This window comes from Melampsora larici-populina (genome assembly GCF_000204055.1).
Source record: "Melampsora larici-populina 98AG31 unplaced genomic scaffold MELLAscaffold_8, whole genome shotgun sequence".
Taxonomy (NCBI): Eukaryota; Fungi; Basidiomycota; class Pucciniomycetes; order Pucciniales; family Melampsoraceae; genus Melampsora; species Melampsora laricis-populina.
In genome coordinates this window covers 1536244-1548852 of record NW_006768772.1, presented here as the reverse complement: position 1 = coordinate 1548852, position 12609 = coordinate 1536244, and the positions used below count along the sequence as shown (strand labels likewise).

Below are 12609 nucleotides of genomic sequence, written 5' to 3'. Positions count from 1 at the left end.
AAAAATGGTCTGAAAGGAGATGCTCGGAATGGGATGCGACGAAGAAAACTGATGATCATTCCGTAGTTGCGTTACCCTGCCAGATGGCTCGCCGCTCACGGGGCCTCACAGTAGACGTTTCGGATTATGAGCCCCGAGCGGAATATGTCCTATGTATCTCCTTCGCCCCGTCAGCTTTTAACGAATCAGCCTTTGAGCTCAAAGACTTCATCATCACTGCTGAATTGCGGCTCGCCAATGAATTGACCTGAGTTGATTGAGCAAGCTGCAACGGTCTAAGCGGTATAACCAGGGATCACCTCACAGGTGTCCGTGCTCGTCAGTTGCCGACTTCACACACATTCGCAGGGAGTTCATGAATCATAGAAGCTGGAGTGAGTCGTGAGTGTGACTTAACTTATCTAAGTCCCACGCTGACTCTCGTACGCTTCAATGCGCTCGAAGCGTGCGAGAGTCAGCGTGAGACTTGGATGAGTTTAGATTTTTCTGGCATGCCGCCGGCGGTTCCGTTTTGTTGAAACTTGAATGGCTTCGAGTGCTGCATCCCCGATGAGCTCCTACGGAAGATAAACCGAAATGACTCTAAGGAAAAGCTTAGTAAGTAATAAGTATTCCTCAAAAGCCACCATTGAGACCATTGAGGCCTTCGCTCGCTCAGGCTGTCGTGCGACAGCGTAGGATTTGGAAGTTTAAAGTTGAGTTAAGTTTGAAGTTAAGGCATTTGATTTGTATGTACATTCAAAAAGCTCAACAGTTTGCTACATTCTATGCTTTTGCCAGAAAAGCTTGGGTACTGAGATCAATCAGGTTGCTTACCAGCAGGTGATGTGGATATGCGCGATAATCAGCCAAGCATCAATCAAAGCTATATAAACTCACCATCCCTTCACTCCTCTCGTCCTTCAAAATAAACTTGAATTTCACTGAATCCACAAAACCTCAATACCACGATCTACAGCCATGTTGTTTTCAAAACAAATCATCTTTGCTCTTCCATTCATCCAAGTAGCACTTACTGCCTCAAACTCATCTCGAAACTCAACCGTCTGTAAGCCAAAGTCATCACAAAATTCAACGACTTTGCATAGAAGCGCACGTCAATCGGCTTCAGCTCAAGATGGTAGTCCAACGGGTAACATGACAGGCTCCTTGACCTCATCGAACAACTTTGTAAGTATGAATGAGATCCATCATGATTATGTTCTTCATTAGACTGACCCATGAATCTTTTCATCCGTTATACGTTTTTTTTTTCAACAGATCAACTTTTGTGTTTCTAAAGAAGCTCTGGGTGCCAAACTTATGAACGGATCACAATCGGCTCACAATTACTCATGTAATGGAATTCCAATGGGAATGGTAAGATTGTGTATTTCACTCAGTTCATCATTCAATTAACATAAAAATCCTGATGTTCGTTTTTTTTTCCTTTGCTTTTTCACAGATCCCTGCCCCAGATCAATTCCCAAGTTGTAAATTTGTACACCCAATTAACTTTTCAAACTTAAAAGCTAACACAACATTTAACATAATCCTTAAAATCAAGAATATGGTCACTGGAAAGTTTACTAACCCAACCAACACGTCAGTTCCTCAGATCATTTTCCCACAAAAAAAAATATACTTCCCAATCTTACTTTTAACTAATTTCATTCTTTATCTTTTATTTATTTTTTTTGTCAATGATTTCAAACAGATATTTCTCAGCACCTCAACAAATCTCTCCTAAATCAAAACAAGTCATCGGTCATGCACATGTAGTGATCCAAAAGATCTCAACCTTAAATTCGACCAAAACAGTCAATCCTACCAAGTTTAGCTTCTTCAAAGGTGCGTTGTGTTCATCTAACTCACTCTCTCTAAAACCGTCTCATGATGATGAATAATCTCTTTTGTTTCTATAATAGGTATTGATACAAGTGTAGGAAAAGATAACACAAGTTTTGTTGAGGTTACCAATGGACTACCAGTCGGATCTTACAGGTAAGCCAAAAAAAAAAATCGGTTCATGCCCAAAGAAAATTAATTCGTAATCATTATAAATTCAAACTGATCTTTTTTTTGATTGTTTGAACTTCTTATATTCATTTATTTAAATTCTTTAGGCTTTCTAGTATGCTAAGTGCAGCTAACCATCAACCGATCCTAAGTGGAGTGGCTCAACGAGGAACATTTGATGATGGTAAGTTCAATAATTCATATCATTAAAGAAAATCTAATCTGAAGTTTTAACTGACCAACTTTACCTTTTCTTCTTGGTTTGATTTTTTCATCATTTATAGTTGTCTATTTCACAGTTTCTTAAAGAGATTATTGATATATATATATATGGAATATGATGATGAAAGTTTTGTAATTGATACCAAATTGTTGAGAAGTAATTAATGAGATATGGTCCCAGGATTCTTTACGTCTGAAATTAGTAGTCAATCTGTCTCGACAAGTCTTTTGAAGACATTGTGATCCACCACGGCTTATGAAATCGTACCCTAACATCATGTTGTGCATGAACTCACATTGCCATCAATGAAAAGAAATGTCCTCTACATGTTTCCACAGCTCGATGCAAATCATTGAAGGGAACCATGTCAAGCTGAATCACAATGAAAGAATCCCTTTCAAAGTGTAAGGAACACATCAAGACCCTGAGAAATCGAGAGAAATGTAGCGAACTAGCCACAAAAAGTTTCATGACAAGAACTCATTAAACCGCGAAAAATAAAACTCAGGATAATAGTAAAGGCCTCTGCTACCTCTCACCACCACCACTGCCAGGTTTGGACTGGTCCCACTGCCCAGATATTGAGACTTTTTTCAACAAAAGTCTATTCAAATACCCGACTTGAAAACTTATCACACCAAACTCTTTCAACGAAACTCATTTTTCTTAATCCATGATTTTTATTTTTATTTTTATTTTCATTCCCTTACATTCCATTCCATTCCTATCCCTTCCAAATCCAAATCCAAATTCAAAATCAAGCACAAACAAAAGAACAAAAAAAAAGTACAAGTTTTGTTGTAAAAAAAAAAGAAAACATGAAAAAAAAAGGAAGAACCGAACCGAACCGAACCGAACCGAACCAAAAGATGGAAATCAAATGGATTTTTTTTTTTGGATAAAGAAAGAAATTAATTCTATACAAAATAAAATTTATTTTCTTTGTTGATGTGTATATTTTGTATCATATATATATCTTATTAAATCGTATAGAAAACAAAATCTTTCTTCTTTTTTTTGGGGGGGTTCTGGTTCTTGTTTCCTTATGTCTTTTTGGTTTTTTGTTTTTTGTTGTACAACATGAAAAATCAAAAAGAAAAAAATCAAACCCGTTGTAAAGAGTTTTCTTTCATGTTCTTCTTCAAACATCAACAAAATCAAAATCAAAATCAAAAAGATAGAAAAAAAGTTTTTTTTAGAAAAAAAAGAAGAAAAAACCAAGGATAAAAAAAAATGAGAAATGATTTTTTTTTCATGGTCAACAAATCATAAAAAAAAGAAATCAATCCAGTCAAAGTCTATGCTAGATTACGATTTCAAAAAGTTCGGTTCACCCAACCAAATCTTTTGATCAAGTAGATAGCGATTTCCCAATCCTTTCCTATCCGCAGATCTACCTCTACCTCTAGTTCTACCTCTAATCTCATCATCATTACCAAACTGATGATGATCTAATAAATCTTCATCATTAGTGGTCGAAATAGAAGAATAAACTGAAGATAAAATGTATTGTGAAGAGTTTTGATGTTGAGGTTGATGTGGATTAGGTTTACATAAGAATTGGTTTGATAATGATTCTTCTAATCCGATCGAATTAGATGAATGAATTGGATAAATCGAATCGATTCTTAGATTTCCATTTCGATTTAAATTTGATGATGATGATGATGATGATGATGATGATGATGATGATCCTGTAGAATTGATTGGATAGTTTGGTTTGATGGTATAATGGTTGATACTACTTGGATATTGGTTGGATTGTTTTTTCGATTCTGGTTTACTTGATGATGATTGTGATTGTGGTTGTGATTGAGATGTGGATTGGGTTTGAGATCTTGATTGGTTTTGTGATTCTGATGCTTCTAAATGAGCAGTTAAGAAACAATGAGTTGAACAATATGCTGAATAAGTTTCAGAATGACTATTGATCAAAAATTAAAGTCAAATGATCATTAGTAAATATTCTATGCGTTAATGCAAAAGAGAGTTGAGTTGACTTACTCGTTTGGATAAATTTTGTTATCGCACATGATGCACCATTCTACGTCCATGATAGAAGATTGAGAATGTTTTTAACGAATTGAAGAAACTCGGAGGTTTTGTTTTGAAGGGTGTGAAGAAATTGGATTGTTCAAATATGATCTTAAGAAAAGAATTTATCTATGATTAGTTTCTCTCTTTTTAAGTTGAGATTTTGTTTTGAGATTGATTGATAGATAAGAAGAATAAGTGAGACAAAGGAACAAGAGAACCAAAAAAAAGCACAGTTGATTTTGATAGATGATGATAGATGATCGTTAATGAAATGTCTTCTGATAGGATTGATATGGATTTGTGCCTTATAAAAAGAAAACAGATGCAGAGATGATGATAGAGAAAGAGCGAGATAGAGAGGAGCTGATGAAGTGACGAGGTAGTTTTATAGCAAATCAAATGATTTTCGGTAATTCTCCGATCACCCAAAGCAAATTGGTGATATGAATGATGAATCAAACTTTTTAGGGGTTCAGAGAAGAACTAACTTGAGAAGTGAAATCAAAGCGGAGATGAAGAAATGAAGGTTTAAACAGAAATCACCGCAACATGAATTGAAAAGAAGTGAGGATTGATTGAGATGATATGAATGATGGATTGACTGAATGAAGTGAGATGGTCATTCAGGAGTTAAAGGAAATCACTTTTAGAATTTAAAAACCAAAAACGTTCTTTCGATTTCATATCAATTCAACTTTGGATTTCTGATTTCTGATTTCTGATTTTCTGATAACCGACAGGGTTTTTGCAAAGAAAATCTCATCAAAAGTCTACATACCAAAACAAAACAGTCATCCAATCCCAATTCAATTCAATTCAATTCAAAAAACCCCAATCATCATTGAGATAAGATCGACATGAATGGTGGGTAGTGAAACTTCAAAAGAAAAAAAAAAGGACTACCTCTACACAACTTTACATAAAGTTCATTCAACCGAAATACGGCCGAGTTGATGCGCAAGTTGAAGTGATGGAAATTGAGTGGAAGGAGTTTAATGGGGAAGGAGGGGATGATACAAATTAGGTAGTTTAAAAGATATTGTACATATCTCTTGTACTTCTCTTATATATCAATTTCTTTAGTTAATTTTCATGAAATTTGTTTGACCATGTGAATCAAATCAATATCATCAAGATAACGGAAAAAAGAAGAGAGAGAGAGACAGAGACAGAGAGAGAGAGAGAGAGAGGAGGGGAAAGAAAGCAGAAAAGTGAAAAGTGAAATTGAGAATTGAATTGACGAGATGATGAAGAGATTTTGAATTGAGTCAAGAGCATTAGGTAACAAGATCAAAGGGGTATGATGAAATTCTATCATTTCACTTTTACTTATCACCTTCTTAATCAAACTCTATATACTTGATCATTCAAAAAAAAGCTCTTTAAGCAATAGATAGAAGAAATCGCTTAAAGCTATAGTATCAATCTAGCGCTCTTTTTTGCTTTGATTGTAAAAAGGTGATATGAATGAATGAATGAATGAATGAATGAATCTATGTATGTATGTATGTAAATTGAGAAAATGATATAATTTATGTAGCCATCAAATTCAACTTACAAACGTGTCAGAAATTCCGAAATGGAGTTAAAGGGCTTTTCAATCAGTTGGCTTGGAAGTAAGACTCAAATCAGGAGGATTGATGGCTGTTATAACTCTGTTGAGACTGAGTGTGTTGTGAGTTTGATTTCCTTCTTTTTTTATCGAAAGAAGTTGAATGAAATTTAAGATTCAAGCAGCAATCATTCAAGTTGATCGACTTGATTTATTGATGTTTGAGTTGATTGAGAATGAAGCAGGTAGTATCTATCTAGATTTGATATAATCAATCAAGGGTAATGAAACCAATCCGAATGGAAATCGAATGTTTATATAGTCAAGACTCAAGAGATGATGTGATTTTAATGGTTTATGTAGTAATCAGGATTGGATCGTCACTTTAAAGTACTAATCTATTTCGAATCACAAGGTCAGTTCTTCATCAAAGGCTTCTCCGAAATCATTCATCACAATTCTCATCATTTACTTTCAATTTGGTCATCAATTACTTAGTACCAAATCAAGTTCTCTCATGACCCTTTAAACAAAGAAACACCTCCTAAACTTGAATTCCATCCAAATTCCATATATGTACAATCTATCTATCAATCTATCCATCAATCAATCTCATGTGTTGTACTCAATCACAAGATCACAAATCGTGATGAAATGTTTAACGAACTTCTAAATAAAAAAATTAAAAGAGAACTAATATGTACATAAATAACACCACTTTCTATAACTCTGACGACATTTTCCTCAAATCGATTCAAACCAAACCCGACCATTTCTTTACCTAATAGCTACATCATCATCATCAACCATACTAGATTTCATGTAGAGGAGCTAGAAATGTGAATCAACTGATCTGTTTGTGATTCTAGATTCAGGAATCAGTAGTATGTATGCTGTGCTTTAGTACTATGGAATTGTAATAATTCTCCGAAAAGTCAAGTTGATTTCGATTTCGATTGATTCAATTCATTTTAAGTCTGACGGTTTTACATATTTACATACCCATTTCTTTCCAAATCTCTCTTTCCAATCATTCAAAATCAGATCATGTGCTTTAAATGTGGCGGTGAATTTATCCCTATTTATCCGTAATTCAATTATGTAAAATGAACCTACCCACACACACACACACAAACTGACAAGTGACGGATAGGATAGGATAGGATAGGATAGGGTAGTTTGTTGACTTTGAGATTACGATGGTAGAATTGTAGATAAGAAGTATTCCTTAGAATGATGTAATTTATACTCATCTACATGATCATTAAACTTATCTCTCTCTCTTGATTGGTTTCTCTTCATCAACTTAGAATCTCTCTCTTGGATTCTCTATCTCGTTACCTTGTAAATCGTGATCTTAAGAATGAAAAAAACTCTTTACCTAAACCTGAAAGACGTCTCGTCATTCTAAAGTTGATTTTTTTTAATCTGAGTTATATATTAAGGGTACTCAAAGCAAAGTATGTAGCGCTACATACTTTTCGCTACATACTTTTTTTGGCGGGGACAAAGAAAAAAAATATACTTTTGGCCTCGCCTTCCCCGCCAAAAAAAGTATATAGCAAAAAGTATGTACACGTACATACTTACTTTGAGTACCCTTATTAAGATTTGAAGAAACGGTCTTGAAGATCTAAACAAACTTGATGCTGATGAGTTTTTTTTTTCTGTTCAAGAGCCTGTTCCGTTCGGTAAACTTTGTAAAAACCGGATATGTATCGCGAGACCAGCAAAGCCAAAAACTTATTTTTGCTTTAAAATCTTTCATGTATGGATTTTGAAAAGGTGGTCTTGTTCATGAGCAACGATAAATGCACCATCAAGAAAATAAATCATATATGTATCACGATATATTCGACTGATCTGAAAAACAGCATTGAGACTGTTTATCAGACGAAAACTCTTTTTGCCCCCCCCGACCGAACTTCATCAAATTAAATCAACTTTTTAATTTAACCCCACATGACACCCTCCCAGTAATGGAAAATGTTATGAACATCGAGTGATGTTCAGAACATCAAGAGTGAAATTCAATTTTCATAGACAGTTGAACCAGTCAACAAGTATTCAATACAATATTTGTTGACCATTTTGTTTGAATGTTTGATTAAGAGTACAACCAAATTTCCATTTATTCAATTACCCCTTAAAAAACCATCTTTGTGTAACAGTTTTTGCCTAAACTTCTTGTCAAATAGACGCTTAAACAAGATGATGTAAAAAATAAAAGAAAGTTGTCAAGACTGATATTTATTATAATTAGATAGCATCAAACATGGCCACTAAAGACAAAAAAAGTTATGAATCAATGGTTTCTCAAGAATCTGTTGATTGCTGTCATGATCGCTTGCTGATGACCATCTTGTTTTACAAAATAGTTTTATATATATATATTAATTTATCATTAAAATTTTCCCCAGTTTTTCAAGAAAAGAATGTGAAAATCTTCACCCAAGCCGGTTGGTGACAGCAAGAACCACTTAATCAGGTATTTTTCAAAAATTCTTCCACAGCTTGCAAAATTAATTTACAAAACAAAACAAGATAATTTTGAGGTTGTCTGTATGAGGGCTATCTAAAATTATCCTCAGCAGTACACATTTCATAAGTCTTGTTTTTTTCAAATTTTACAAGACTAATGAATTTGTTTTTTGTGGTTGTAATTACAAAATAACCAGTCTGTGGTTTCATGCTTCTTGCTAACAGCCTGAATTTATTCCACCAGAAGGTTTTTGAGAACTTACACTTTTGGTCTGTCTGAGCGGACAGCAAAACACACCTGTTTTCGTTTGATCGTGGCGTTTCAAATCTTGTTCTTTCAAATTGTGACGTAGACGACAAAATGGGAATTTGATTTGAATGATCGCGTCGTAAAAATTGGGATGATTGGGATCCGCTGATCCGTGGACATTGCGCACGGGTTTTGGCCGACTCTGGTTGAACCCTGCGGCGCTTTGCTACACGTTGAGGAAGGAGATGCTGAGGATACCGGAAGCGCTCATGAACGTGCACTCAATAGATGACCTTTTGGTTTGTCCAGAGCGGCCGACGGCTCAGCACGTATTTCCGTCACCGTGCTAAGGAGAATGGTCAGATTGCGCTTGATCCGGCAGCATGATCTCCAGATTGGACATTCCAGTTCAAGGGTTTTGTATAAGAGGGGTGATTGGACGCAAAGGACAGCACAAACCGTCGAGCTTTGACCACTGATCCTGTGAGGGAGCTTCGAGGATGACCTTGATGTCCTCGTTAGCACCATCAGCGCTGTAGACTTAGTAGTTTTTCGCAAGTTCCACTACGCTCTTGGTTTTCACTGAAGATTTCTCCGCAATGAGGCCAAACAAGCCTGGCAAGACGCCAAAGTCTTGGCCTGGACTGTACACCGTTGTCGAAGACGATGAAGCAGAAGTGCCACGTTCCCCCTTAATCACCAGCGCCGACGCTTTCCACTTTCCCGCCAATATCCATGATTGGCTACCGTTCCCCCTTGTCCATCTGGCTCCTCCACCAGCCGGATTTGACTTTAATCCTATCTCTAATCGCTTCGTTCGTGATGCTTCTCGTCAGCCACCCCATTTCAATACTGAGGTTGTACGACTTAGCCTGCCCCGCGAGGCTGGAATCAAGAAAGATGTTATTTTTGCTATGACCTCATCCTCAATATCGATTTATCAAGGCAAATGATTTAACGGGCAGGCTAAGAAGTCGACTGATCAACTTGCCTTTGAGACCAACCTTTCCCACCAACGCCGCGGCCCTATCCGCCGCCACGAGTGGACCAAAAGCTAGCTTTGCAACTGTTATGGCAAACCTTCCACCCGTGTCAAGCCCACTCTTACCCTTGCCACTTGACGTTCTGGAGGCTCTGTACGTGTTCAATGCCCAGCAAAATTTTACATAATATTAAGGAAGACCATCACCGGTGATTTGGGGTTCAAGTGGTTTTGGGAGCACAAGCGTCACAACCCCTATTCCTTGGAGGACATGCGCAACATGCGACTTCCCAATGTCGTATCCACTTGGCTTAACGAGCGCGTAATCTCCGGCCTCACATGGCAATCTATCACCAGACTGCTATCATGTCCGGACCTTTTCCCAGTAGGTGGCCATTTGTACCTTACCTTACATGATTGACACTGATTGTTACTCCAGGACGAGAACCAAGCACTCGGCATCGTCCCTGAGGCGCTCAACATAGATCGCAACCGTGTCAACAACGCTATCCGCTGCCTCGAAGTCAAGACCAAGTTTTTGAGCTCCAACGTCTTAACGTCTGTCAATCTTTGGTGTGAACGACTTCGCAAACGAGGCTGGTTTGTTAATAATTTCACCAACACAACTAATGAACGGGTATCCCTTGCCTTCCTATCTCCTTGGCAACGTGAAAAAATCCGCCGCCACGGTGATGATGTGTTATCACTGTGTCTGTGTAGGCTTTGCTAGTCGACGAGCGCACACCAACTCCCTTTGAGGCAGAAAGGGAAGTCGTGCGCGCTCGTCGACAAGCGAACACTACCCGGACACGGTGTATGCTTTGATTCAACCCACAGCGTCTGTTCCAGTGTCCCCGACTGGCCGCTTCCAAGCTTCACCCTACTCACTATTGTATTACGCCACCCTGTCACCGGCAGCGGCATTCCAGTTGCCTGGTTCTTGACAACCGATGAAAAGGCGTAAGTTGAGTTGTATCTATAAGTACTGGCTCCGTCTGATGCCTGTCTTATTATTAGGGCCACCGTTGTAGAACTCCTACGCAGTGTAGCGTAGGCTGAGCCGGAGAGGGTAAGAATCACCACTCGTGAGAGCGGATGAAACTACAGGTGCTGCGAAGCTGCCCTCGTCCTTCAAAAATGATTTTGAAATTTGAGATGAGGCTTCTCTACTTTTCACTTCTCGTCTTTTTAAGGTTTTCCGAAACCTAATTTACACCACGCAGTTGGATGCGCAGCGTTTGGCGGAGTCTAACAGTATTACACACGACTCTACACAAGTTTGTAGTACAGAGATATGTAAACTCGAGTTGAGTGTTGATTTCCACAAGGGTGTAACACCCCGGTACAGGTCTGGAATGAATTGCTGACTCTGACTCGACCCGGCCTCGACTTGGATCAAGAGGCGGGTTATTGAATTGATCTTTAACACTTCGACTTTTTACGAGCTGACGACTAGATTATAACCAAGCTCAGCATCCACAGAACTTCAAAACAAACAAAAGCTCAACAACTCGAATCTTTAGCTATTTTACGCTGCAATAATGTAAGTCACTCTTGCCTTTTACTAACACAATATTCGAATTCACTTTTTAAAGAAACTGACAACACTCTTTCTACTTTTACGCTGAATTACTAACTCGAACACACAATAGATCTAATTCTCTTTGATCAACACGGAACAGTACACTTTTATCGAATTTAACTCGATTAAGACACACACAATCAAACTCGTACACAAAAATTGGATACAAAATTTTTTTGCTCCCCCTTCCTTTCCCTTTGAACAGTCCCCTATTTATACCTTTCACTCACGCCCTTTCAGCTCATGACGTGTCCCCTAAGACTCAACCCCAACGTGTTTCCTCCGACCGATCGTTCTCAAAGCCGATTTATCATTTACTCAATATGTAAGTGTTTTTTTTCATTTCCTTCTCTTACTTGCTTCCTTGTATCGATCATCTTCTACGACTGATGTCTATCTTCTCTTCGATCTCCAGCTCAGATTCACATCTTCAACTACTTCGTTATAGTGTCTGTACCCCAAAACCCGATCCCTCCTTTCAATACCATCTTCACCTACTCATTCCACTTTTGATCTCAAATTCCAATCTCAATCTAGCTTATCTTTGGATCTAAAAGTCGAGATTCCTTTATCTTTCAATTTGACTTTGATACTTGATTACTATATGAACATGTGAGTCCTGTCTGAGTCTCTTCAGCTATGTGACTACAACCCATTCGATTTCAGCCTCTTTCTAACTACCTCTTTCAACTCTCTCATCAATACTGTATCTCGCATTTTACACTACACAAAATGTAATCTTTACCGGGTGGTAAAGAAAACTACTGACATAGAAAAATCCTGACGCAACAGGAAGAGAGCTAAAAATCTGAAACAATATGCACCTTGTTCCTAGATTTTGGGGCGTCATGATGAGTATTTTTTTGTATTTTACACACAGATATTGGTTAATGTACTAACAATAAAGGCTAAAGATCATCAACAACCCACCTGTAACAATACCTGAAATTTGGGTCATGATTATGAAGACAATATTTTGTGGTCTAAAAACTTCAATAACTTTTGCAATTCTGCTCCAAATGACTCCATTTTTGGTTCATTCAAAAGCTGAACCATTCTCCTTTAAACTTCATAAAGGTAGTAAGGTGTTATCTAGTCATGTAAACACTCTACATATGTTCAAACAGTTCTGAATAAATAGCGCTGTAGGATCTTTTGCAGACCGGCTACAGATGTGATGCCTCAATGGTAAATGTAGAGGAAAGACCCACCTTTTTGATGAACGAAAAATCGAGTGATTTGATTTGGAAATGCAAAAGCTATTGATGTTTGAAGATTTCAAAATCCTGTCTTCAAAATCATGGGCCAAATTTCAGGTATTGTTACACGTGGGTTTTTGATGATTCTCAGCCTTTATTGTTAGTACATCGAACATTATCTGTCTGTAAAATACAAAAAATACTCATCATGATGCCCCAACATCTAGGAAAAAGGTCCATATTTTTTCAGATTTTTAGCTCTCTTCCTGTTGCCTCAGGATTTTTCTATGGCAGTAGTTTTCTTT

General features: G+C 37.5%; 3 protein-coding genes across 3 annotated transcripts; 2 read left to right on the top strand and 1 right to left on the bottom strand.

Annotated features, from left to right (window-relative positions):
* Positions 1 to 960: 960 nt before the first annotated feature.
* On the top strand, positions 961 to 2305 carry MELLADRAFT_95948 (uncharacterized protein; the record flags this gene model as incomplete). Its single annotated transcript, XM_007407210.1, has 7 exons — positions 961 to 1170; positions 1261 to 1359; positions 1445 to 1584; positions 1697 to 1830; positions 1908 to 1983; positions 2106 to 2182; positions 2283 to 2305. 7 exons carry the CDS (start codon positions 961 to 963, stop codon positions 2303 to 2305), a joined length of 759 nt encoding a protein of 252 aa, XP_007407272.1.
* A 935-nt stretch (positions 2306 to 3240) lies between these two features.
* Positions 3241 to 6033, bottom strand: MELLADRAFT_71242 (uncharacterized protein; the record flags this gene model as incomplete). The annotated part of the gene is made up of 3 exons (XM_007407130.1): positions 3241 to 4145; positions 4226 to 4366; positions 5817 to 6033. The coding sequence occupies 2 exons, from the start codon at positions 4273 to 4275 to the stop codon at positions 3530 to 3532; spliced, it is 666 nt and encodes a 221-aa protein (XP_007407192.1).
* Positions 6034 to 9140: 3107 nt separating this feature from the next.
* MELLADRAFT_61165 (uncharacterized protein) lies at positions 9141 to 9944 on the top strand (the record flags this gene model as incomplete). The annotated part of the gene is made up of 3 exons (XM_007407211.1): positions 9141 to 9401; positions 9487 to 9677; positions 9719 to 9944. The coding sequence occupies 3 exons, from the start codon at positions 9141 to 9143 to the stop codon at positions 9942 to 9944; spliced, it is 678 nt and encodes a 225-aa protein (XP_007407273.1).
* Between the last annotated feature and the right edge of the window lie 2665 nt (positions 9945 to 12609).